The 27948-nt window shown below is 46.5% G+C and overlaps 2 protein-coding genes across 2 annotated transcripts; one reads left to right on the top strand and one right to left on the bottom strand.

Annotated features, from left to right (window-relative positions):
* Positions 1–104: 104 nt before the first annotated feature.
* LOC144148754 (retinol dehydrogenase 13-like) lies at positions 105–14811 on the bottom strand. The gene is made up of 7 exons (XM_077680270.1): positions 14654–14811; positions 14441–14559; positions 11920–12075; positions 10715–10819; positions 8960–9169; positions 5034–5241; positions 105–263 (listed from the first exon to the last, which is right to left on the bottom strand). The coding sequence occupies exons 1-7, from the start codon at positions 14731–14733 to the stop codon at positions 167–169; spliced, it is 975 nt and encodes a 324-aa protein (XP_077536396.1). The 5' UTR covers positions 14734–14811; the 3' UTR covers positions 105–166.
* A 212-nt stretch (positions 14812–15023) lies between these two features.
* Atg6 (Beclin-1-like Atg6) lies at positions 15024–20844 on the top strand. The gene is made up of 2 exons (XM_077681841.1): positions 15024–16386; positions 20550–20844. The coding sequence occupies exons 1-2, from the start codon at positions 15247–15249 to the stop codon at positions 20793–20795; spliced, it is 1386 nt and encodes a 461-aa protein (XP_077537967.1). The 5' UTR covers positions 15024–15246; the 3' UTR covers positions 20796–20844.
* The last annotated feature ends 7104 nt before the right edge of the window (positions 20845–27948 follow it).

Raw genomic sequence — 27948 nt, 5'->3', positions numbered from 1 at the left:
AGCAGCATCAGACACGGCAAAGCACACAAAGAACAGTATTACGATGCTAAGTTTTCATGAGGCATTGAGGCAAATGAAGTGACAACAGAGCCAAACACTTTAATTCACCCATATTTATTTCCTAGTTTGTTTTTTTCATTAGTGCGTCTATTTTCTCCATCTATTGCTATGACAAGCCAGTCCATTTTTCACTGGTAGCCCACAACCAAGCTGCGGCCACCTTGTCTTGAGCAATCGGGTTCGGCTCAGTTGCCTTGCAGTTGCTGCACAGAAAAACAACAGAAAAAAAATACAGAATAAAGCCTGGTTCATCTTCTATCAAAGTTGAAAAAAGGCTGCGCTGTTTGATGCATGAATGTTTGAGTCGTCGTATTTGCTATGCCATGTGGTGCTAGGAATATCAGACATTGTGCCGCATAACAACAGATTTAATACACATGTAAACAACAAAAAAATATTTACATAATATCTACCCATTTTCCTATTTTACCAGTGAGCTAATTATTACATATAGATTCTCTTGCTAGTAAGGCTTTTAAATGCCCACGTTTTCTTATTTCAGACAACCAGTCAAGGTGTGCAAATGTCAATTAGGGACGGCAAATCTAGTCGAATATTTGTGAATACGAATGCCAGTAAGAACTGACTGCAAATCTAATACAGTAAAACCTCGATATAACAAATTGGGAATGTAACGAAATCCCCAATATAAAGAAGTAGCAAAAGCAAGTGTCCTAATGCCCATTAAAAATTAAGCATATTTAACATCAATGTAATGAAGAAACCACTGCTGTTATTTCAATACAACGAAGCCTCTCGACTTCAAGACATTTGACCGGGAAGGATTATTTCTCTGCGACAATGATAGCCGATTGGAAAGCATTGTCGACACGAGCGGCATTGGCGACCCATGCAGATGGGCCTGCTGGGGTGTGCGCGGCTCAGAAAAACATGCGTAAAGCCGAAAGCCTAAAATTCTGCAAGTGGGTTCAAAATGGGTTCACTCTATGCGTACGTATAACGTGGAATGCAGCAGCTTCATGGCGCTTCACGCCACTGTCCAGAATGTGACTGTGTTCACGCAGTGGCCGCCTAAAACTGGTACAACAAAAAATTAGAAACGAAAGATTAGAAAGGAAAAATTAGGCCTACACCGCCACAAAGAAATGCGGGTTTTTCGACAGGCTGTAAATGCAGGAGGTGCATTAGACTGTCTGCAGCCCCTTCGGTTGCTGAAAAGAGGCTAGCAGCTGGTGATAGCTTGCTCCGGGTATTACCAGAAAGTAACAACTCCCGATCCTTCATTCATGCCCGTGCATTAAAAGCAAAATTTTTTTTTTCAGCTTATAAATTGCGCACAAGTTGCGTTCCACTACAGCTAACATTAACTTAGTGTAAACTCGTTTCGCGCACGGCTTTCACGTGTCCAACTTCTTTTGCACAGCTCCGATGTCGTGCCAAGAAGCCAACCCAAAGGGCACACAGTGCAGAGAAGCTTTCAAAGTTAGCATGACATGCAGCCAAGACCATTTTTATTGCCCTGTTATGCATAAATGGTAAAACACTGAGCTGCCACTCTAAGCGAATAGCAGGCACCATCTGCGAAATATTCCCTTTCTGATATCTGCATGCTTCTACTAGTAACCGGGCTTCAGGAAGAGAAAAAGAAGGGATCAGCAGGATCAGTGTTTTCGCCCTCACCAAAGCCCGTATTCTTATCGCAGAGATCCATGGTGTTTTTCACAGAAGTACAGCGAAAAGATCATTGCAAAGAATCATAATGAGAGAGAGAGTGACAATGAAGCATTTGTGCAATGGATGAAGTATGACAAGCTGCAGCTGTTTCGTGTGTGTTCACATTAGTAGCGGACTGCCAGAAAAAGAACTCACGCTGCGCAGTAATTACAAGATAGGCGAACATTACGATACACAGCGCGGGTGCAAACCACCCAAGTTCCCATAGTGCGATACTGTGGAATACATGCGGACAGAGCAAGAAAAGGGTTCGGTAAACAAAAGTTCCGCATGATATCATGCTGATAAACAACACCATGAATTGCCATACAAAAAAGGTGAACCTGGTGTGGCTATGTTCTAAACCTCTAATGCACCCACCAAAAGCACAAGTTCCCTTATGCACAAGGCAGCAGCATGCCGATGCATGTGGCAACGTTGCCTAAAAGCATGCGATGCGTTGCTTCATTTTCGCAGCTGGCAGTAAATTGAGCTGTCTCGAGACAGGTAGTCAATGGGACAATGTGCGGCTGGGAGTAAAGGCCAAAATATACTTTTAACTGTTGTGATGGTGGCGACATTTGTTTGCTTTTTGTTGTTTCTGGATTACGACAAGACCTCACAGGAGTTTCACTTTCAATTACGGCAGATCTTGGCTTCTTTCTCACGGCTGCGCAACACCTGCAGTTAATTCGCTGTCATAAAGACAACTAATTTGGAGCTTTGCTCAGGTTTTGTTTGCTGCTAGTAGTGTCTGCGTGAGACTGCAAAAATGGCATTGAAAGAGGGCTCTGCAGATATTGCACAAATATGTATGTACTTCTCATTATGCGACGATCGCACCAGTTTTCACCAAAATTTAATATTTAGGATTTGTGTACTGTTACTAGTAGAAGTGTCCTTTGCCAAACATAATCTGGTTACTATTCCCGATGCCTATTCTGAACTCAATCACTCGGTTCTGAAATAATTTTCAGCAGTGCTCAAATGTCGGCAGCAACTACTCTCGACCTACGCAGCGTTGTGCACTTTAGTGTTTGGTCTGGTGCGACCTCATGATGGACAATATCTGGGCATTGTGGTGGGATGTGATGCATCGAAACTAGGACTGGGCGTCGGTTAAAAATTTTAATCCGAATAACAGGCTAGCTTTAATTGGTTAATTGATCAATTAATTCATTCTGTTGATTTAGGAAGAGAAATCGCCAAACAGAATATTTCAATATGCTGATCAGCCTGTTCACAGACATTTCAAATGTTACATAGTAGGTCATCATCATGGCGCTGATACGGGCGAAACGTGTGATTCGCACCGTTTATTGTATCAGGATCATATGCACTCGCCGTAATTACAGGGGACACTCATTAATCACAGTTTGCTTAAGCCACAGATAGTTTATACAGTGACCAAACAGTGCGAATATGCCCGCTCACCGGTTTTCACAACGTGTAAATTTCTAATACTAGACACTTTTTGTCTGTTTCGGCTATAAGCTTTTGGCTTTAATCAGTATCATCTCTAAGCATACTTGCATTGTGTTCTGTTGTGATGTCAGGCGGGCTACTTGAACACAAATATGACCCTCGGCACGTACAAAATTTCAACACGGCACTCTTGTTTTAGTTTGTTCGCATGACTGCAACCGATCAACCGGTCAAAAAACTTAACCACGACTAAAGCATTAATCCATTAATGGGGAGGTTAATCGATCAATCGTCCATCCCTAATCAAAATCTTGCAAAGTCAGCCCCTCCATGTTCCAGCACGAGAGTAACAGCGGCAACAAAAAACTGGTCAGTACCAATCGCTCTAGCCACTGCTTCAAGAGTGGCTTGAATGACTTTGGGCAACCAGGGCGACATAAATCCTTTACTTTGATTAGTCCTATCACAAGCGTGAATGGGCATTTAACACATTTACTGCGTCGTGTGCCACTGGTGGGTTCCGGCCTGGGCTCCTCCCACGAAGCAGAGAAGTTACAAGCATGCATCTGCTTGCGGATGCGATAACTTCATCAAACTTGAGATATGCAGAGAACACAGAGATACGATTCTTGTTGCACGAGGTTATAAATAGCCAGAAGAATACTTTTCCGGTGTTTTTAAATGACGTGACCCACCGGCGCACTCAATGAGAACATTTTTACGCTGCCTGCAGTGTGACTCACCGGTCACCCATGCTCGAGAACACTGTGATGTGCTGCCAACTCACGCATGAAAATGCGACCAAAACATATATTTATTCATTGCACTGGACGTGGGGCGGCGCTATTGTTTTCAAGCAGCGCAGTGGCGCCCTATTTCTCTGTCGGGTTTGTATCTTGTATCTTTCAGCTTTGTATCTTTGCATCTTCTATAGTTCTTTGCAGCTTTTTATCTCGTAGCTTTGGATCTTACAAATAAACGCGCCAAACACCAGCAAGAAAGCTAGCAACGCCGTCATTTTTGGAGCAACTGAAACGGGCATAGACGCATAGCCCACGGGTGGGTCACGCCACACGTAAAACGAGAACTCAAGAAAGCATGCTGCAGCGAACGTATTAAATGTGACCTCCTCAGAGCCTGGTGTAAGTAAGACCATTTAGTAGCTGGAAGTAAATATGACCACATCGTAAGTGGGAGTAATAAGGCCACCTTATAGCTGGCCGTAAATAGGGTCATTTTGTAGCTGGCAGTAAATATGATCATATTATAGATGGGTGTAAATCGAACACCTTACCGCTGGGAGTAAATGGGGTGCAAATGGGACCATTTCGCCAGTTGTAGCTGGGGCTAGGAGCAACTACGAGTCCCTCCACACGCAAAGTTTCTTCTCAAATATACTAGAGCGGAATCTGGAGCAACGGTATACACAACCATTTTTCAAGGCTGCTCATGCCAGCGTGGCCGTTTTTTGTGGGAAAAAAAAAATTTACTAAAGCGAAAGTGCAGATTGAATCAGTTACTGTTACAGCCCCAGCTCAAAATAAATTGCTCGCTGCCCCACATGTTACAGTACAAGTTTATCGCCTGCGTTCTCTAGTGCTGAAGGGACAAGAAAACTGCCTCATGGGTTCGGCCAAGGTGTCGCATGACAGCCTACGAGGAATAGTATGACCTTCACCCCTGTTCTAGGGTGTCCCCCAGTCACGACATGCACCATCATCATGCCAGCACTGCAGCAGCTTAAAACGCAGAGCCAGGCACATGTGGAACGTCTTCAATCGGGGGACAGAACAACCACCAGAAGAATACTGGTGACACTCGAACCAGAAAGCAGCCAGCTCTGTCAATTTCCCGAGGGAGTTCCCCCCACTCACCAGAAGTACTTGCCACTGTCACCCTCGATGCCCTCGGCCAGCGCACAGTACATGATGCCCTGCACCCCCTGGCGAGGAGACTTGGCAAAGAGCCACAGCAGGGGCTTGGCAAAGGCCGCTGCCAGGAAGGAATTGGCAACGCCCATGTGGCGCGTGATCTCCGTGTTCACGATCCCCGGGTGCACGGAGAACACCGACACGCCCGTGCCTGCAGTAACGTGCGTGGCAGCGCAACAGAGAGGGAGGGTTGGGCACGCTGCTCTCAGCCCCGCAATGGACACAAACCTTTCATTGCTGCAATGAAGCTGAAAGGACGAGTGCAAGTGGTCAGGTAATAGGGAGCTGACCTTTTCAAATGCTTAGCGCAGCTGATTCTCCATGGGCTGCACTCATTGGTGGATCCAGAGGGGGGGTCCAGATGTCCTGACCCCTCCCTTAATTTTTGAATTTAAACATCCAAGAAGATGACCACTCAGGTCGCAGAAAAAGGTGAATTGATGACTTGTTGTATTCCTTGTGTTTTTGCTTTCCCGAAATTTCAGTGAATAAATAAGGCTCCTCCTCCTCCTCCTTCTACTCCTGCTTATCATCATCATCATCATCACTGACAGGAGCTGACCCCCTCTTAGAAAAAGCCTGGATCCACCCCTGGCTGCACTGCTGCTGCTGGTGCAGTACTAAATGTGTTTTCTGCATTCTAGGCATCCGATTCCTTTTCCAAAGCCATTGTGTTTACAGCTTGGAGGGCTGCTGCTTAGATATAGGAAGCACACAGAGCTGTAAGTTGTCAACTTTCTCGGAACATTCTCCTCACTGAAGTGGCGGAAGAATGCTCAGAATACAGGGAGCTTTAGAATCGAAAAGATAAAAAGATAGAGCTAATCAACCTGAAAGTTTAGCCACTACTTGAAATCAAGCACCCTACTTTAGCTGAGGCTGCTACGAAATAAATTTAGCCCACAGTGTCAGGACAGTGTCTTCAAGTTGCAGACACTTAAGCTGGACGTGGAGCAATTTACTAGACCGAACAACATCGGAAAAAATTTCTCCCCAATCAGTCCTACATGAACAGGCAACACAGCAGGCACAACAATGCAGAAAAATAAACAACTTTAAAAACGGCACGCCAATGTAACATACTTAAACAACAATCATCTTTTGGCTTGAAAAATTAAACAGCAATATTTCTTAAAGTTTAACGGCAACAAAAGCAGTTCAGCTAAATAAAATTGCCTGGGTGCACTCAATCAACTACACATAACCTCTCCTGCAAACAATCTAAGAGTAATGATTAAAAAACTGATTCCACAACATTCCCTTACAACAACGCCCTACCTGCAATACTACCCAATACGACTTACTATCTTGTATGGGCATGTGCCAACCACCCGAACCCCCTCCCTTCCCCCACCGCGGGGCAGTGGGAGTGCGGGCTGACCAGCTCTCAGCTCGGGACTCGGGAACACCTGATCTCCCGGGCTAGAGCAGCAGCAGTCGCTCGCGGCTTTCTGAATCAAGAAGAGGCCACCCACCTTTTTTTTTTTTTCCTTTTTTTGCCAGCTCAAAAACGTTTTTCTACCCCCACCACCACTACAAAACGACAGAAGCTGATGCCTGCTTTGATTGCTGGTGACCTCTAACTTCAAAAGAGGTTTGTCAATTGTAAGTTCTGCTTATAGCCCTTTTTTCGTTTAGTTAAGGCATTTTTAAACAACAAAAACAAACAGTTCGCCCCTTCCCGCCAATCTTAAGTGTGAAACTTGGATTCTATGAAAACTTAGCTTCTTACAGTGCCCGCAATGTCACTATTTGTTGCTATGTGATGCAGCAGCATCGCTTCATTGCTTATATCGGGTACCATGTGTGGGCACTACATGCTTTACACATACTATCATACATCTGCTACATAGATACTCGTTTTACAAAACTGGGGGTTTGCTTTAATAATGGGTCAGCTGTTCCAGTCGTGTGGCAGAATGCATGCCAAAGTAAATGGCAGGGGTTGATGGGAAAGGGTGTTCTAACGTAAAATTTTGCTAAGTTATAGCAGAAAATACGAATGACTAAAGTTGAAATGCGTAGATTTACACATGAACAGGACACTTTCATAGAAAATATTGAAAGTAAAATCTACCTTCAATTATTGTCTTTTTAATGAGAAGCATTGTGTGGACTGGGAAAGTCGGCTGTGCATCAAAGCACTTTTATTCGCTTCAAATAAGTTGCAATTACCTATATGACACTACTTTGGACATCTTACCGTATTTACACGATTGTAAATCGACTCGAATGTAGGTCAACCCCCCCAAAATTGCATCTCAAGAAAAAAAGCGAGCACAGAAAGCAGCCTGTTTGAACGCTGCTGTGAACAAGTGCCGAGAGAGTTCTTCGAACCCAGCTAGGGCACTCGTGACAGACGGGACAATTCAGCACAACACAAAAGTGACACAAGCACGCAGCAATGCGGCCGCCTAGAAAATCGTATCACAAGAAGCTCTTCCGTCAACTACCAATACCCCTATACGGCGGCTCTTCAATCAATGATCGATGCTCCCACAAGAGCCGTACACTCGTGGTGCGCGCAGTAGATGTTAAAAAAGAAAAGTTTTTGCATAAGCACACGGAATAACCATGCGCTGTGGGTTGAGCGGGAAACTTTATTCCCAGTCCTGAGAACACATTCGCTGTGAGATGGCAACCATCGAAGCTAGCGGCAGCGGCACTGCCGCACGATATCAAAACAAACAACATGGCAGCTGACAGAAGCGGCCGCTTACGATGTCCTTTGATTCGCGAGTGCATTACTTGCATCCAAAAAGTGTTTTGTTCGCCTCTAATAAACAAAATGAGTATCACCGCATCCTTTGGATTAATGCACGGTAGGCACAATCATATCACGTTGTTCAGTACACTTCCGAACGCAGTGGTGGAAGGAAGGTTAGCCGCTCAAGGCACGGTGGACAAAGGGCACAGAGCGGGAATGCCAACTTTCAAAGCCGGCATCGCCGTTATTGACGGCAGAATGTATTCAATGGTAAACGCCACACTTCGACCGCAACCATAGAAACGAGGGTGTTACGCTTTCCTCAGCTCATAGCACCTCTGATTTCTCATTTCTCTTGCCGTCACAAACGGCGCAAAGTTCGATTTCGATTCTAAGTCGACCCCCCAACATTTAATTGTCAAACTTGAAAAAAAGGGTCGACCTACAATCGTGTAAATACGGTATTAATTCACTTTGAATTAGCTGCAACTCCCTGTAATTACATGAAATTACCTTAAATTATTTGTAATTACAAGAAGTTACTTAGAATTACTTGACATTAGTTTTAACTGCAGAAAAGTGCTTTAAATTTCTTTACAATTAGTAGCAATTTACTTTGCATAACTTGCAATTACACCCATACGGATCACCGAGATCGCTAAGATGGTGCAGGTATGTTGATTGATTGATTGATTGTGGGGTTTAACGCGTTGACGCAACGCAGGTGATGAGGCGTGCCGTAGTGGAGGACTCCGGATTAATTTTGACCACCCGGGCATCTTTAACGTGCGCCGAAATCTCGTACACACGGGCGTTTCTGCTTTTCGCCTCCATCAGAAAAGCAGCCGCCGCAGCCGGGAATCGAACCCGCGTCCTCGTGCTCAGCACTGCAGTGCCCTAGCCACTGAGCCACCGCGGCGGGTGGTGCAGGTATGTGCATATGTACGTAGCTCTTCCGTTGTCACGAGGCCAGACAGGTGAACCTGTCGCGAAATCTGTAAACTTGCTCGTACAAGCCTGCGGCAACTGCCTCACCACAAGAAAAAAGAGCGCAACCGATTGCCATAGCCAGCAGGGTAAGGCCACAGATTGGCACAGTGCCCAAGGTAAGCTGCCCGGCGTGTCAAGGTACGAGCCTACGAGGGCAGGCTGCCGCCCTTGCCTCTGAGCCGGTCGGCGAGCTCCTTGGTGAAGAGGACGTTGGCCAGCTTGCTCTGGTTGTAGGCGTCGGCCGGGCTGTACTCCTTCTCCGAGTTGAGGTCGTCATAGTTGATCTTGCCGCGCAGGTGGGCCGTGCTGGACACGTTGACCACCCGACTGGGTGCCGCCGCCTTGATCTTGTCCAGCAGCAGCGTGGTCAGGTAGAAGTGGCCTGTTAAGGAGGAAGGGGAGGAGAAGTTGCAGTGGGGGGGGGGGTCACTACTTCCAAAAGGGACCCAAAAGCTTCCGAATACAGTCACTATTTCTCCAAGGATGAAACATAAACTTCGGCGCAGAACTTGAGAAAAACTACGCAGCTACGTAGGTGGTGTGGTCAGCAATGGTCTTCAAACTGTAGTGATTGTGTTCTCGGGGCCTAATTGCTCTGCCATAAATTACTATGTAGGTGGTGTGGTCAGCAATGGTCTTCAAACTGTAGTGATTGTGTTCTCTGGGCCTAAATGCTCTGCCATAAATTACATCTATTGTGAAATAAGTTGCAATGAGTGACATATCTGTTGTTTCAATCTTCCCCCCCTACACACACACAGAAAAGTTCAAATTTTGGGAGTTTAACGCACCAAAGCAACACCTAGACTATGAGGCACACCATAATGGACGTCTCCGGATTAATTTTGACCTCCTGGGGACCTTTAACGTGTGCTCAAGACTCTACACAGTAAGGCGTTTTCACTTTTTGCCTCCATCTGAAAATCAGCGACCACAGGCAGGATCGAACCCGCATCTTTGGGCTTCTTTTCAATGCCTCTGGATTAATAAAGAAGTAAATAAAGGACAGAAATAAAAAACCTTCTTAAACATGGCAGTGTAAGAACAACCGAGGTAAGCATATTTGCATGCTCAATTCCCTCCTCTAGCATTGAGCATAACTTGATCGTATCAAAACCAACATATTCCCTTCACGGTCTTAAAAAGGGCAGCACAATATTCACCAAGTACTTCATGCAATTCTTGAATGGCGTATTTATCTGGTAAGGTGTCTTTTTTTTTTTAATCACACTGTGCTCATCATCGATACGTAATTACAGGTGAAATTTCCTGCTACCACGACAGCACTCACTTTCTTTATCATGAAATTCTCTTCACAAGCAATAAAGTTTCACTGGAACCTCACCACGTTGTGTTTTGCTTGGATGCGCCAGATATTCATGATTTAAAAACTTCTTTTATGCATCTCTGCATTTTGTCAGTTCATTAACTCCTATTGGCTAGTTCCTCAATAAAATTAAGATGCTGAGCATGTACAAAGGTGGCTCTAGTACCTTCAACATTTATAAATGACTTTTCCAGGCAATTTAAATGTTTTCTGCTTTCAAATATGGACCGAAGTAACACGAAACATTGTATTTAACGCAATTAGTATACAAGGACATTTTTGCAAGAAAAACATTTCACACAGTGTGGATACAATGAAAGTTTCCATTAAAAGTGAATGAACTCATATGATCTCAGAAAATTGAAGTTCAAACAACGGTTTCTAAAGCACAAATACTTATTAAAGCTTATATATTTTAATGTTTGCAAAGCAAAACCAATGTTTCAGGGAAAAAAGGTAACTAAATGTAACAACTAAAAGTGTAATGGTGGGTTCTCAGTGTTGCCTAAAATTGCAGATTCAAAGCTTGCATCTTTTTTTACGGTGAGCCTAAACTTTGTGGAATTTCTAAAACAAGCAAGCGCAAGCAGCTTTTGTTACCAAGGTGGTTGACTCCCAGCTGCATTTCGAAGCCGTCCTTCGTCAACAGCTTGGGGCACCTCATGACGCCTGCGTTGTTCACCAGGATGTCAATCTTCTTGATACCTGCGGGAGACAGAGAGAGAGAGAGAGTGAGGGATGGGGAGACAGATAACCAGCATATACTAGATTGCTAATCACATATCCTTACAAAACTAGGGCACACCTCTTTGGCAGTAACAGGATGGCCTCACGTGCGAAACATTCACAGGTGCAGCGTTGAACAGCCTCCGGCCTTTGAGGCAAAGAAGGCAGGGAAGTGTAGAAGAGGAGGGAAGGACCGGGGATGCCTGGTTTGCTTTTTTGCACCTCTTCCTTCCACAAGATGAGAAGAGGAAGGCCATGCTACGGACAGACAGACTGACTCCTGGCGCTAGGGCCCATGAACGCTACCGCGTTCGGAAAATACAGGTGGCGAAACACAAAAACTTGCAAGGCCCTAGCACTGACAATCACTAACCTGTGAGGAATGGACTGTGTCATGTTAGAAGCACAGTATGATTTCACTAACACCTGGTATTTTGGCCTTTTGCTATCTTTGGCTAAGCACTCGCAAAGTGACCTAGCAGAGGAAACAAAGCTCTGAAGCCTTGCAACTGGTTTAGTCAGCTCATCATTTGCTAAGCTGAATGCCAGGCTCTTAAAAGAATCTACCCAGAGCTATGTGAACTATTTTTTCAACAAACCAGCGAGCCTATATGCTCCCATTTCTACAGGCCAGAAAAAATTAAACATTAGCCAAACAGCAACGTATATGAGTGTTGTATTTGGGGAGGCTTGCAAGGCTACAGCTTATGTCAATTCAGACATCGAGATTTTACTCACATATTCTCTGTTCAAGTATTTCCACCAGCAAATGTTTTACTAAAAGAGTAAAAAAAATAAAAAAAGCAGCGATGCTGTATGTGAAATGTGTTTACATGAGCTCTTTACACTGAACACTGTGTCTAGCCGTAAAAAAAAGGTTATTTTGGCGAGAGGCTGCTCACTCACTTCTACAAGCCTTTCTCATTTCCTAGCTTCATTGCTGTTCGGACATCGCAATGGAAACATTTCTGCCGACCCTGCTCAACTCAACCGAACAGAAGCATAAGCTGGAAAAAAGTGTGGGACACATAATGCACTTCACAGCCAGCTAGGGTGCCCTGTAAAGGCAGTCGACTCACTCTCGTTGATCCTAGCAGCGAAGTTGCGCACGGATTCCAACGACGCAAGGTCGAGCTCCTCGCAGACAATGCGCTTGTTCGCCGTCTCGGTCATGAGCGCCCTTCTGACCCGCCGACACTTGTTGATGTCTCGGCAGGCCATGACCACACTGGCCCCTGCGGAGAAGGGATCCAGAGTATGTTAGCAAGGGTACACGGACCATTAGCTTACAGACACATCACACAAATGCTGGCACCTGCACCTGCCAAGGTTGAAAGATTAAGAACGAGATTAAGGTTAAGAACGAGATCAAGAGTAGCGTGTAATTACAGGATCATCTACTCATACATTGAACAGTAGTACACACTCGCGTTCATTGGTACTAAAACTCTGGGCAAGTGTGATGTTGCACGATATATGCATGATGCGAGTCAAGCATGGGACGAAACTATAAACAAGGCAGTTATGATGAGTGAGGGTGAGGATGTAACCCTTCACAAGTATGCACTGACTTGTAAGTACTAGCAAGTACGTAATGTTGCAACCCAGCTCTCTGTTGTGACCTCATTGGACAACACGTAGCCAGTAACAAGCTTAAAACTCTTTAAATGGGCCATGAAGACAAGACAAGAAAAACTCAAGTTTGGTTTATTAAAAAAAATATTTTGTCCCAATAATAATGATACTAATTTTATGGCAAACTTCAAACAAAAATTGAGATATTGAGGGAAACGTTCAAACAGTGGTGACTACCCAAAAGTTGGGTAGCGCTGTCACCGGCAAGGATGAAGTGAGTGGACACACACAGAGTGTCCTTGTCTGTGTCAGTGCTACCAAACTTTTTCACTGTCCTACTAACAGGCTCAAACTAGCACACTCAGCAGTTCCCCAGCTACTTTCCGGTGATTTTTCTGCAACGTTACAGAATCTTGTCTGTGTGATTGTTTCAACCTGTCAATGCATAACAGGCTTGCCATCACCACCGAAGAGGTGCTCAAAACAACCCCGGTGCTCTTGGAAGTGCGACTTTGTGCAGTCTCGACTGCGCAAGGCCAGACTGCCCGGCTTTCGCTGCTAAGTATCCCATTTCCATATTTTATTTCTTAATGAGGCGGTTAACGTATTAGCAAAATGCATTTTACCGAATGATCAATTTAAAGAAACACTGGTGAAAGTCAGTATTATTTTATTGTCAGTATTTATCTCTTTTTTTTTTCAAAATCTTTATAATCAGTTACCTTTAGTCTCTGTATCACTTTGCGTTCCCATTCTCATTTTATTTCTTGCCTATTTTTTTGTATGAACTAGTAACACGTCTTGGCCAATCCCTCTGACTGCGCACGAGCACATCAACCCTCCATGTCGAAGTGACACCAATACCTTACGAAGCCCCTTAGGGGCGGGGGCTGTTAGCGTCTCCTGTCTGTCATCTTCGTAATTGTCGTCTCATGTAATCACGGTGCTAAAACACCAGGACACTCGTTTATGCCTCGCGCTAGAGAGTTTCGTGCTTCGAAGGCAAGAGACTTTTACAGCAAAGCTGTATACTTCCACCCCCCAACAATTTCATCTCCGTTGGCAAAAACGCCAAGGAGCCAAGAATACCCTTATACACTGCATGCTTCGCCCCTCTTCAGGTTTCACGATAGTAGAGATGGCCCGGGTTTTTTTTTTAACCATTAATGACTGGCCGGTTCCCTGGCTAGGTGTGTCTCATCACGAAGAAATGTCCCCATCAATGATTCATTATCATGTTGTAGAAGACCGGAGCTGTTAAGATTTACGGGTGTGGTTATCCTTTCGTATTCTCTCTCCGTGTGCACCGCTTTGACAAAAGATAAAGATTCTTCCCTTCTCCGGTCATTCCTATCATTCGTTGCTTACCAGCTTCGCGAGATCCCGTTAGTGTGGGTCCCTGGTCACGCAGGAATAATCTTCAATGAACTGCAGACCAATTAGCCAATTTGGCTCTTGGGGGTCCTGCCGTCGTGAATTGCCCAATTGGAAGTTTTCTGTTGATGGCGAGGTTCAGGCCGCGCGCCTTCAATTTTCACAAATTAATCGGCAGGATGCCCTTCGTTCATGCTCCGACTATATTCACTCCTTTGTTGCGGACACAGGCCGGATACCCTGCGCTAGACAGCTATGTCTTCATTCGTGATTTTTTTTTTTCCTGACAATCCTGTACGTTATATCAAAAGATTTTTTTTGTCAATCTTTTTCTCTTACTTCACTCTCTTTTTTTTTTCTCTCTCTCTCTAAAATAAACCGGGTCACACCAACCAACCAGTAGCACCAGTAGTACCAGTAGTACCAGTAGTACGTCGTTGGCGTAGAGCTTCTCGATGGCTTCGGCGAACAGATTTACATTTGTTCGGGCGGGACCGTATGCATATAGGCGGGAGGGGGAGGGGGGTGAGGCGGCTTATTAATGGAAAGAGAGACGGACGGACGGACCTGAAAGGCTCCGAGGTGGGTGCGATTGAAACGGAGTGGTTGGGCGCCGTGGAGGCATTTCAACCCAACGTTGTTTCAACCTACCTCTTGTGGCGAACTCCTTAGCCGCAGCTCTCCCTAAGCCTGTGTTGGCACCCGTAATTACGACGGTCTTCTCATCTAATCTGTCTTTTTTGTCGTAGCGGCATCCACCTACATATTCTCTGCAAGAAAATAATATAAAATGTAGCACATCGGCGGGCTTCACAATCCAGCGGATCCGCGCCGAGAGTTAGTGAAACCAAGTTATTGACTTACTTAAAAAGCACTATACCTCCAACGCTAACACCGACTGCACTTAAGATAAACGCTGGCGTTGATTTCAGCATAGAAGCCATGGCACATCTCTATGATAAACTCGTCCTACTAGAAAACAGCCGGTTTCATATTCGCAAAGAGTAGAAAACGTGACACGGTGATCTACTTTGTTTACAACTGAGTCGGCAAGGCAACTGTTTCGTATATAAAAAAGTTGTACAATTATTAACTAAGATACTTCACAAAATTTAAAATGCAAAAATAATTTTATTTATGTGTTTAAAATAAATTTAGAATGGTTGATGTTTTATTAAAATAAAAACTACTTAGCCGTTGGGCTGAAATCTTGAGAGAAGTAGTTTCGTAGAAACCATAACAAGCAGGGGCCTGGGGACCGCTCGTAGTTGTGTAATGCACAGGTGTCAAGTTCGGTGGTAGTTAGAAGCTTAAATTTGGTCGTTTTTAATGGTTGTTGTCGCTACTTCATCGGCAAGATGCACTGAGGAAGACAGCAGCAGCGGCTGACGCAGTGCCGCAATCGCCCCAACAGACTCGTCGTATCGATCCAGCTGGGACAGGAGGGAGTAGCAGACATGGCCAGCCTCTCCGTGGCTCTCACCAAGGACAGGACGTTTCCCGTCAACTTCACCTGTCAACGATGCTGTCAGCCGCTCCGCCTGGACGCCTCTTTCTCTTCCATCGACGAGCAAACCCTCTCGGAGCTGTCGGAGCCCATGCTAAGTCAGTCGGACCCCGCGGAACTGTGCGGGCCTTCCCCTGCCGTCCACTACCGGGTTCCCGGGGAAGGCGTCTCTCGGCGCACCGTGGAGCCCCTGCGGTTCGTCGAGAGCGGCAACGGCTTCATGCTGGTCGGCGCCAGCTCGTCGGCAGCGGCGGCGCCCGTGGACACGACCATCAGCCACAAGCTGGACGTGGAGACGCGGCTGTTCGAGCTGATGACGAACCAATCTGCCGTAGACTACCCCATCTGTGAAGAGTGCACGGACAACCTTCTGGACCAGATGGAGCGGCAACTGGACTTGGCCGAAGACGAGTGCAAGGACTACAAGAAGTACCTCGACCAGCTCACGGGCGGCGACGAAGAGGACCCCGACCTGGAGCAGCTGGACGAAGAACTGCGACGGCTGGAAGAGAACGAGCGCGAGCTCCTGGCCGCCATCGGGGAGATCGAGACGCAGCGGCAGGAGGCGGACTCCGAGCGGCGCCGTTACGCGGAGCAGCTGGAGCGGCTCCGGGCGGACGAGGAGCGCTACTGGCGGGAGTACTCGGACCTGAGCCGGCAGCTGATGCAGTGCGCGGACGACCACGCGAGCGTGGAGCGGCAGCTTCGCTATTCGGAGGCCAAGTTGGGCCAGCTGCAGAAGACGAACGTGTTCAACGCCACGTTCCACATCTGGCACAACGGCCACTTCGGCACCATCAACAACTTCCGGCTGGGCCGGCTGCCCAACGTGCCCGTGGAGTGGTCCGAGATCAACATCGCCTGGGGCCAGACGGTGCTGCTGCTGCACTCGCTGGCCAACAAGATGGACATGACGTTCCAGCGGTACCGGCTGGTGCCCTTCGGCAACCACTCGTACCTGGTGTGCCTGGACGACCGGACGCGCGAGCTGCCCCTGTACTTCGCCGGGGGATTCAAGTTCCTGTGGGACACCAAGTTCGACCAGGCCATGGTGGCCTTCCTAGACTGCCTGCAGCAGTTCAAGGAGCAGGTCAGCGTGGGTGTCATCGTCCTTGGGGCTGGGGGTGTCCCAGCAAGTTGGCGGCTGTGCAGCGTCGTTTCATAGCATTGTGTTTGCAATCCCGGTTGGCCTGCCACCCAGAAAACTTGAGGTCGATTCCTCTTTCGAAGGAATTGGAACATTGAGGTCATTGATGCCTAGGCAAACACACAGTACATTCTTCCTCGATTCTCTCCTCGCTAACATTAGGAGCAGGCATAGTTCTCATTGTGGAGAGGGCGTCATACTTCTGCCTCTAGATCTATTTGATATGGCTTGGCCCTCCTTCTTCAAGAGCAGTGTGATGCTGCACATCAAAATGAAAGTTGTATCGTTCCAGTCTTCTGATAAGCCACGCATAAACGTGAGGAGTAGGATCGCGCTCTCAGTCAACTAGTCAGAAGAGAACCTTTCCTCTCAAGAACAGAAAGTGGAATAGATGCTGAGGGACGAGTCAATATGAACACGCAACATATGTACAGACAAATCTTTTCGTACATCATAGTGTCTCAAAAAGAAGGGAGTATCAGGATCCGAAAACCAGCCCGACATTTCCTCGCAGTTGTAGCAGCACAAGTTGCGGTGTAGCTGGGAAGAAAGTCTTCCTGGATGGGCAGGCACCGACAAAATTAATCACGGCGTCACAAATCGATACTTGCGTCCTGTTGAGACATGCGCTGCATTTGAAGGCAATTCCCGTTGGCTCAGTGCCTACCAATGCAGTGGTTGTCTTAGGAGGCATCGCTTTCGGTCGTGGCATGCCGGTGAATTGCCAGGAGTGGAAGCGGTGTCTTGCCGGTGCCACCCATCATGAGTACAGTTGTGCAAAGGTAGCATGCATATTGGGCAGGTGCCGGTGAAGCGGGAATCACGCGACGGACAAGGAGGCCAGCAGAGGCGAATGGATATGTGCTGTTGCAAAACAGCACTGTATGGTCCAGTTTGGCAGCACATTCACACGTACGGATAAAATAGCAGACAGCAGCTCAAAGGGAGCAAGGTGACTCTTGATCTTTCTGCCACAGGGACGCAGCGATGACAGCTGGTGCACGGAAGCGTGCCCTTCCTTGCTCCAAAACCGTTTGTGACCTCGCTGGTCCGGTCAGTATCCGTGCAAAAACACATCAACGGGCTAGCCGTACGAAAGGGCGGGACTTTAAAATTGCTTACGTGAGCGGGCCCCTGCAGGCCAAAAGGAGGGGTTTTCTCCATCGTATGAACCGGACGACTTCGAGTATAGAAGGGTGCAAGTGCAAGCAAAAAGGCGTTGATGGCAGAAAGGTCTTGACAGGTGCTGCCCCACTACATGCCTGTCGCTGCCGTTCGGTGGCGCTAGCCAAAAGTTTTGTCCCCCAGCAGTTCGCAGTGCATCGGCACACTAGCAACAAACCCCTGCTAAAAAAAAAAAAAAAAATGCCGAGGACGGGTTGTGCTGCTTCGTTTCGTTCCCGCACTGTGCAGGTGTTTGTGGTGGAGCTGCTTAGTGGGCGAACTCGTGTGCATGCTGGCATCTGTTTACCCATCGCTGGGAACAAACAGACCTACTGTGTCTGGTGGGTCATTAGAAGCACCCCGAGATGGGCAAACAGAGCGGTCGGTGGTAGATAAGTCTGTTAGCGCGCCGTGCAAGCACTGTGGGGATAGTTGACGCAGTTACAGATAAGGCCTTGAAGGTAAACATTTGACTGAGGTCTGTCCTCTGGTTGGGGAGATACGACTCAGGGATGAAATGGCAAACTCCAACTAACAAATTGTTGCCCATTTCATTCTGTGAAGCGTGTTGTCCAGTGAAGCTGCATTGAATGGAGGGGTGTAAATACGGTGCTTCCCTGGCGAGATGTTGAAGTAAAAACGAAGACGACGACCAAAAGAAACTGTTAAGAACAACAAAACAAGATGTTTTGGCTTCGCTACGGAAGCCTTGTTCACGATGGGGTCTCCGTTTTTACTTCAACATGTCTCCCAACGAGACAGACTTCCGTCAAACCCTCGACTTCATCTTCCCTGGCAAGAGTGTATTGGACTTGCATGTCTGCGATCAGGTCCTTATTGAACCATAGTCTGTCATGCACTTTGCAGCTCCAGCTAAAATTACGATCGGGAAAGTCTTTTTGGAACCTAGTGTGTGCTCACTTGAACTTTTCGGAGTTGGCATTTTGTGGCATTCTCGCACTGTGCATCACTGGTTCTCGTCCACAGCTTGTGTGCTGTTCCGCGGGTACACTCGTTGGACGCTGCATTAGTATCGGGCCCCGTTTGCATCGCATTTTTCTTTAGGAGTACGCTGCGGAACAAGCAACGGGGGAAAGCCGGCTTACAAAGACCAAAGTTACGCCGATCTCCTTCAAGTCGGCTTCACTTCTAAACAAAGATGCGTTGCTGAGAAGACATTTTTTTGGAGGCACTGTAAGCCATCTTTTATTAAAATTTGGAACGGAACGGAAGATGATAGGGGTAACATTAAGGGACAAGAAAAGAGCAAAGTAGGTCAGGGAACAAACGCGTGTTAAGGACATATTAGTAGAAATTAAGAAGAACAGATGGGCATGTAATGCAAAGGCAAGACAACCGTTGGTCATTAAGGGTAACAGAGTGGATCCCCAGAGAAGGCAAGCGTGGCAGGGGGCGGCAGAAAGTTCGATGGGCAGGTGAGATCAGGAAGTTAGCGGGGATAAGTTGGTCGCAGTTAGCACAGCACTGGGGTAAGTGGAGATTAATGGGAGAGGCCCTTGCCCTGCAGTGAGCGTCGATAGGCTGGTGGTGATGATGATCAAAATTTAGACACTCTAGGACCTTACCAGTGTAAGCTCGGTTTTATCTGGCTTTCCCACATTGCGTCCATCCGCGTGGAGACCATAAAATCCTGCATCAGGCAGCTTCAGTGTAGAAGTACAAACGAAGTATGTGACATTTCAACACCAGCTCTGTGCCATCCTCAAAGATGACTTGAACCTCATTGCAGTGGAGTCTTCAGTTGGTCTGACTTTCATGGATGGCGGTTCTGCTGAAGTCAGTTCTATGATCGGTTATGTCACAGTGTTGGGCAAAGTCACTGCGCTTTCCATTCTGTCTCAATGGTCATCCTTGTGTTGCCGGATTCGTTCTAGTAGATTTCTTTATCTCCTCTGAAGAGGGGCGCTCAGTGCACTGAATCTTGTGCACGACCCTGAATGTCGTGTCCTTTGTTGCACGTTCTTTAAGGGCGAAAGAAGTGGCCTAGAGTAGAAAAGCAGAAGCGTTGCTGATGACCTGGTCTCTCTTGCTTACAACATGAGCAACAAATGAAAGAGTTGAACACATGGGTTCCTCACAGCATCGTACAAAGTGAGCCCAAGGCAGAACTTTGGGAAGCTATTACTACTGCTAATGGAGCTATCGCAAGCCAAAAGAATGCACATTGCGATCTTCCTGTCCGGTGACATTGGTAAGGCCAAGGAACTTGCTGTTGCATTGGCTTGGGACAATGGCTAATGTGATCCTGCATGTTTCAGCAAACACCTTTTTATTAAGTGCGTTGATGAACAGTATGGTGGTGGCATCTATTCTGCACACAACAAAGTTCTCTTGTAATTGCTCTGAATAAAGGGGTGGTGGGGCTTCAAAATAAATGCCAAAGAAAAAGTGGCAAACTTTGCAGCATAATTGTTGCTAGCTTCGTGCTGTTTGGAAAGAATGGGACAACTGGCTCAGATGTCCTTCAGCCCAGAACCTCACAGTTGCAGCAGTTCATTGATGTGTTTCAGTGCCCTTTTTGTACGTGTGAGGTGCTTTTAATTGCGAGCTTTGCATTGCACTTGCGCCCCTTTGCTCATATACCCGCGCATCGCAACAACCCTGCTTCAGAACATGACATAGTTCATTTTTCTTTGATCACCCACTTGGGTTGCATAAGGTCACAGGTTTTTCTCTTCAGCAGGCTGCTATTTTGTGAAGGGTGAAATACGACATGTCAGATGTGTAAGGTTTCGGTGCAAGGTCTCTCTTATTTGCCAGTTCTGAGCAGTTTGTGGGTAGCCCAAAACTGCTCTGAAAACAGCATAGAGCTGCCCCGGAGCAGTTTTGGGCAGTCCAGATAGGCAATTAAAAGAGAAAGGCCACCAGATTAAATGGTCCCTGGGGGGTGTGAAGTGAACGCCTTCTCCCCCCTTGGGCAGGTGAGCAAGATGGACTCGAACTTCTGCCTGCCGTACAAGATCGACAAGGGCCGGATGGAGGACAGCAGCACGGGCCAGTCGTGCTCCATCAAGATCCAGTTCAACTCGGAGGAGCAGTGGACCAAGGCGCTCAAGTTCATGCTCACCAACCTCAAGTGGGGCCTGGCCTGGGTCTCCGCACACTTCGCCGGCCGGGAGGCCGCATCCACCACCTCTGCCACTGCCACCACCACTAGCAGTAGCTGATGGTGACTGCTGTTATTGTTGTAGTTATTAAAACGCTCTCTACTCTCTCTCTCTCTCACCTGATCAAGGCGTTGAACTTTTGGGCGAGTTGATGCTCTATTTCACAATGTGCAAGAATAGTGTTTAACGTGAGAAACAAAACCGACAAGTGCTGTCTACAACTAATACTTATTAGATAAAGAATGCATCTATGCCCATAGTGTGCATACATTGGCGAAATCGCGAGCTCTAAATGCACCACACTGATGACACTCCTCTCCATAATTCCTAATCGGTTTGCAAGAAAATGGTTTGGTAACCTAGGATCTGGCTGCGAAAAAATTGTGTTGCATTTGTGGTGCTTTGTTGCAAGCATCACCTGCTGCTGGTATCAACTTTTTTTTTTTTTACCTTGGGAGAGTTCTTCGCAAGGTCATGCGGTATCTTGGGGATTACTTGTGCTACTAAGCAAGAGTTGGCACTGGTGCCAACTGTTTCTCTTTGGGAAACGGTAAGAAATGGCCACGCATACAAGATTTGGACCCTATTAGCCGAAAGTGGGTGGCCTCGGTAAATTCGTTGCTACGGCACGCCTCACAGCGTAGGTGTAGCTTTGGCCAGTATAACTGTTAGTGCAAGCCTTGGAGTTTGAGAGATAGCGCTTAGTTGTTTGATATGTGGCAATAGTATTTTCATCCACAGGGTTAGCCACTGTGTGCACTAAATTCAAGCAGGAGGGGTGGTGGAACCATTTTCTTAGGCAACAAAGAGAAGGAACAACAAAAACAACTCTTCTGACACTCCCATATGTATACAGTTTGCATATTAAGGCCGAGAGTGTTGCCAAAAACCTGGTAACTGCTTTTCCTTGGTGGGAAGATATAAAAGCTCCTGTTAACAAAGCCAAAGAAATTGAGACCTAATTCTTGCGTTCTTCAACACACTCCAAACGACAAACAAATGATATTGTGACTTGTGTGAAGCTGTATTGAAAAATTTAGGGGTTCTGCATATTGCCTGCATATTCTGCATATTGCCTGTGCTGACTATGAAGTTGCTCCACTTATTTGCACATGTGTAGCACATTTCAGGGCAGTCAAATTAAACGACGCATTAAATTAACAAAGGTCAAATTAATAGGAGCTTGTTATTGATAGCACAGCCTATCAACCAGCTCTAGAGGCAGGTGGATTGTAAAAAAGAAGAAAAAAAAAACTTTCCTCAGAGGCCCGAACTACAGTCAGCCATACTGTATATGGGAGGTGGCCACTAGAGGTGGCTTGCAGTACTAATAAAAATGGTTGCAAAGAATTCCCAGGCATATTTTTATGAGATTAGAACGCGGGAGGGCTTCTTTTGGATTGGTTTGTCCGAGTCGCCTGCTGGTGCCAACACTAAGCCTTAACATTGGACTCTGCAGGATGAGTGCGCGCTCCCTGAGTATTCCTAGATGCTACATCCGTGGCCGTGTGTACTGTTTCATTTATGACGTATGCATTAAGGAACATGTCGCAGCTGATGGGTGTTTTTGACACCCACACACTGCGTTGTGCACACGCCAACGGGGTTTCCGCTTTCACCAACCTGACGTAGAAATGGTTTCACATTAATAAGGAAGAATTCGACAGACATTCACTCTATAGATATGTGGCATGAATAGGTGGTTGGTGTTTGGCATAATGCGACGATTTTCCTCATTCCTTCGATAATCGCTGTTACTGTATGGACAAGTAGGTGTCTAAGCACTCAGTGGCAACCTTTCCTACATGCTTGTCGACAAGCATCACATCGGTGCACGTTTATGTGTTGGTGGTGGACTTTTGTGTAGTGGTGATTGGCTGAAGTCCTCAACTAGTTTTCCATGCGCTTCTAGCACCTTTTCATTGATGGAAGCAGCTTTCCCGAATGCTGGAGAGGGAGCAGGACGTTTCCGGCGTGGAGCTGTTAACGGTTCGCTTGGCAGCATTTGGTGAGGAACATGCCATTGCTGCAGCCAGTCCATCTGCAGACGTTCTCACAAAACGCATACATCCCTGAATTCGTAGGGGAGGTGCTCTAGCAGGTACAGACGAACCTCGTTGGGAACGAAGTAGTATCGGGACAGAAAAGTAGTTCTGGTATTTGTTGTAACAGTAGAGGTAAAAATCGACTGTAAAAAATCAACAATCTGGCTCGTGCAAAAATACTTGATAAAACAATGCATTTTTTAGGCTTCCAGCGCACTATAAACAAAGTAACCCTAACCTTTCTTCTTGTTGCATTTCAAGCTCCATGAACCAGGACAGAGTACGTGAAATTACAACAAAACAAGGTTCACTTGACAAAACAGGCCTGCGTCTTAATTTATTTGATAAAGGATGTGATTTTCATCTGGTGGCTATTCGCAGCACTCAGTAGGATAGAGTTTTCCACAGTGTTCACGAACAAAAGAACCTTTATACTTCTGCAGTTTCAGATGCCGGAGGGTTTTTCCAAGTAGCTTCTCAGCTTCATGGTCAAACATTTCTTCGTTATATTTGATATCGCGTACAACTCGCGGCTTCAGTTTCGTTATAAAAGAATAAGTGCCATTGAACAAAAGCGTGACCAATCAAAGTTTGCATTTAGTTCGCTATAGCCGATAATTCGCTATATCAGTGTTTGTTATAACTAGCTTCAACTGTAGTATGGAGTGTGAGTAGAAGGATTTTGCATGGAGGTCATAATTGCGGCTACAGTGTTTCTGCTCAACCAGCGCAACATAACCAACACTAACTTCAACACGGTAAAAAGCACGGAAACAAAAAAAAATGGGGACACAAGAAAGAACACTTGCACTCGTACTGTGTAGGTGTCCGCGTTTTTCTTTTGCACATTTTGCCATGTCAAAGTTCTATCACCAATTAACGCAAATTTCTGCGCTTACACTAACATTCTTGCAACACGGGTTGGCGACACTTCGTCACCTACCTACCCATATAGCTGTGCAATGCTTCATTCATGAAGGAGATGGAGAAAGTGTGATGGCTTACACGTACAACTTCTGAGCCAACTTCCCGCGTTGATGAAGACAGTGGCAAGCGATTTTTGCCGCTCCTCGACTGTCTCTACTTCCGCTTCGAAGACTATTATTACAGTGGTTTACATTTAGCTCCCTGGCCCACTCCCGGCATCAGTAAGATGGCGAAAAAATGACCCTGCCGGAGTTTTCAGTCTCCCGACAAAACAATTTTTCTCAATTTCCTGTAAACGCCACAGACCAGCGAGCGCACCGGACACATGATTGTTATTGCCTCCCAGTTCCTTTTCCATGCACAAATTTGGGCGTTGATTATATTTACTGAGTGCCCACCAACCACAGATGAATTATCACAGGCCTATTTATGCATGCACACACCAAAGCATGGGAAGAATACAGCAAGACAGGATCTGGAGCAGAGATCGGGAGAAGAAAGGGAGTAGTGCACCCAATAACGACTGGGCTGAACTGAAATCAGTTTATTCTACTAAATGAGTCGAATGGCAAACCATGGTTTGAAGCGACGTCAAAGGTCCGAAAAAATAGCCGGTGCGCCACACTGGGCTGCCAACAGGTCCCCAGCAACGTGTGAAATGAACGTAAGAACAGTATTGCCATTTTCCTGCATTTATTTCGACTTTGCCGTTTCGTACAGCGCATGGATAGGGCTTGCTGCAAGGGCACATTCCATACAAACCGGCAAGAAAGAATGTGCCCGGCAGCTTTTAGCCTGTAGCTTCAGCAATCTCCGGTTGGATGTCGTGGGACTTTGGGCACGATACGCCTACTTCACCCCCACCTCCTCTTCACACCTACTGTGCTCGCACTGTGCTCATATGTGCTCAAAACCACTGTGTTTGCACCTACAGCAACACTGCACCGAGCAGCGTCTGTGCTTTGTCTTGGTGTTAGTATTACTTCCAATTCTCTGAGCTGTTGGCTATTTTGCATGCCGTCTGTGTGCTAGCGACAGCAGATTTCTGACCTGCCGACTTTGTTTTCGCATTCAAACACGGTCACATAGGTTTCAATGCTTCGATAAAACATCCGCTCTATTGGCAGTCCAGTCATGCGACTGCGTTATGGCCGGCCGGGCTGCCATGAAGCCTCATTTCAGCCAACTTACATGGCGTCACTATCCGGCAGACATCTCATCTAGCAGCCGCCCGTGTTCTCAAATGCCCAGAGAGAGCAGCACATGGCTTCTGGATCTGGCAGCCAGAAAGCGCAGCATGCATTGAAAGCTGTGAACTCCATTTTTCTCGGCATCTTCTTTGTGCACAATATGTGCCTACCCTTGCCTCATCGTCACACGACCACAGAAGAGCGCATGCCACAGGATAAGAACGGCAGGCATGCAGCTACAGGCCACCAACTGCTCAAGCAGGAATGTACAAAACATTCCTGTCGAGGATTCTCCTAGAGACGAAGCTGAAGCAGTCGCGTCAACGTTTCAGTGCCCGAGGTGGTCGAAATTAATCCGGAGCCCTCCACTACGGCTTGCCTCATAGTCCAGTGGTAGCTTCGGCACATTATGCCCCATAATTTAATTTCGACCATACAGTAGAGCACTCCACGGGCTGGAATTTCCAGGCCCGGCCCGAGCCCAACATTTTTGAACAAAATAAGCCCAAGCCTGCCAGACTGTTTTTAATATCAGTTCTAGTCTGACAGACTCTAAACATGAGCCCGAAAAGGTTTGACCTCTTTAACCTCAAATTAAGCATTGAGTATATTGAATTCAAATTTGTTTATAACTTTACCCTGTATTTATACAACATAAATATCCTGACTTGGGAAACGTAATCTCGAGCATCTTGCTTTTGACGCTAGCACACTCTGCCACGAGCTAGTTTGACTTGTACTTTTCTCCATTTAATTCACTAAGGTTTGCCCGCGGAGCCTGTCCAAGTAGAGCTAAATTTTTCCCAACGCTTACACGGCTTACGAAGCAGACGAAAAAGACAATCATGAACTCTACGACGAAGGTGCTCTCGTTTTCTCACTCACTCTCTCCCACTAAGCTAACGGAGCCCATACGTTTTCTTTTATTGGCTCGAACACTTTCAAGTGCAGTACGTCATTTTATTTTTTTAATGGCACCGTGGTGACTGCACTTCGCTCTTTTTTCATTTAACCTAAAAGATCAATAACCCAACTTTTTGTCATCAGCAACTTAAAATTTGCGAAGCACAACTGCCAGGCCCTAGGCATGTGGGCCAGTCCCGTGCAGTGCACTACCAGCCAGCCATATTGTCAGCAAGAGTAGCCCATGCACAACAGTGATACGCAAGTTAAACGTGCTACATATTGCATGGAGCAGAGTCGCGATTCCATGTGAACTGCCAGCCACTGCCGATTTCACATCACACGAGTGCCACAGCTGTGGTACTGCAAGATGCCCCAGGGAATTGGGTCACCCGACCACATCGCACATGCTCTCGCCCGCTAACTCAACAGCCAGGCACCAGCCGATGGTCATCCAAGGGCAACGCCCTTCTCAGACAGCTGCTACAGTGATACAAGAGAAGCTCTTCAGGAGGCTCACCTTTCCAGACAACTGTTTCCGGCACCTCACAGCACACTAACACGACAGCACTCAGCTATACTTTGACAAATACAGACCCGGATGCTTCCCACTCCTTACGTGATACAGAAATTCCAAGAAATGGGGGGTACCCCACAATGTCCCCACTGCGGGGAATACCCAGGCATGTATTACACACTTTGCACATGCACCCAGAATCCCACTCTCCCGCCCATACCTCGCGTCACCTTTGCCAAGTGGGAGGAGTGGCTGGCCGACTCAACCGCTCATGCCCAGCGACAGCTGACGGAACGGGCAGAGTTGGCGCTCAGCTCCATACCCAGAGCCCTGGACCAGGGGCACCTTCGTTTAAGTTCTCTCTCTCTCCCTCTCATCAAGAGACTAGAGAAGCACGTGCTAGGTGCCAGCACTAGTGAAAGATTCCATATACACTAGACTCCCATTAAGACTAATTCGGTTAAGACAAACATTTCATCTCTCTTGTAACATCCACAGTGCAAGAAACCTACGCTTAAAGGAGCCATGAAGACAAAATACAAGTTGGGTTTATTAGAAAGACTACTTAGTCCCAATAACAATGACACCAATATCATTACAATCTTCGAACAAATAACGGAGATATTAAAGAAAACGTGTGAAGCAGTCGCGACCCCCTAGCCAATTTCCCGCAACGTCACGGAACCTTGTTTGTGCGATTGGCGGCCACCTAACTGACCTGTCGTGACGACACATGACTGGACGTCTGTAATGGGGCCTCTAGTTCCATTTGACCGCATCACTTGAATGCGAACGTGCAGTTAACGCACGGAAAATTGTTTTATTGTTGGCCCGTATGACGTCACTCTTGCTCATAACACGTCACTGTGGCGCAAAATTTCAAAGTTTTTAAACACTTCTTGCTTTTTTTTCGTTAAGAAAGCATCTTTTGTGGCTGCAATGGAGCTGAGTGAGATACTGAATCCTAGTTCTTTCAAATTAAACAAAGTTGTATTTTCTCTTCATGGCTCCTTTAACACAAATTTTTTATATGAACAAACTTTTACGATCCCTTCGAGTTCATCTTAACGAGAGTCTATTGTGTATGAAATTGATAGAGTAATACACACCCTCGTGTAACTAATGCAGATTATCTCTCCAAAAACGAAGGAATCACCATTTGTCAGCATAGAAACATTTGAGTTTTCGTGTGTCTTAAAATGCGAAATGTGGCACCATGTTTTCCGTATACTGTGTATGTACAGACTTCGCATGGAACATGATTTGGCGTTGCTGGTGGTCGTACAGAGGTAAAACCAGAGTGGAATTTTTTTTATCCTAGTGCCATACTTTATCGTGTGTGGCGGACACACAACCATTTTTATTCCAGTGGTGTGTCAGCTAACGTAAAAATTTTGTATTCCCATAATTCCATATCTACGGAGTGTTTCAGGAGGCAAGAGGAGGGAATGATTGATTGTAGGGTTTAACGCACCGACGCAGCACAGGCAATGAGGCGCGCTGTAGTGGAGGACTCTGGATAAATTTTGACCGCCTTGTACACAGAGGTGTTTGTGCTTTTCTCCATCAGAAAAGCGGCTGCTACGTTCGGGAATCGAACACGCGTCCTCGTGCTCAGCAGCACAACGCCT

This window comes from Haemaphysalis longicornis, unplaced genomic scaffold, assembly GCF_048455015.1.
Source record: "Haemaphysalis longicornis isolate Haplotype H1 unplaced genomic scaffold, Haemaphysalis longicornis Haplotype H1 scaffold_8, whole genome shotgun sequence".
Classification (NCBI taxonomy): Eukaryota; Metazoa; Arthropoda; class Arachnida; order Ixodida; family Ixodidae; genus Haemaphysalis; species Haemaphysalis longicornis.
The sequence above is the reverse complement of the archived record's forward strand: the minus strand, read 5'-3'. Positions and strand labels throughout refer to the sequence as shown.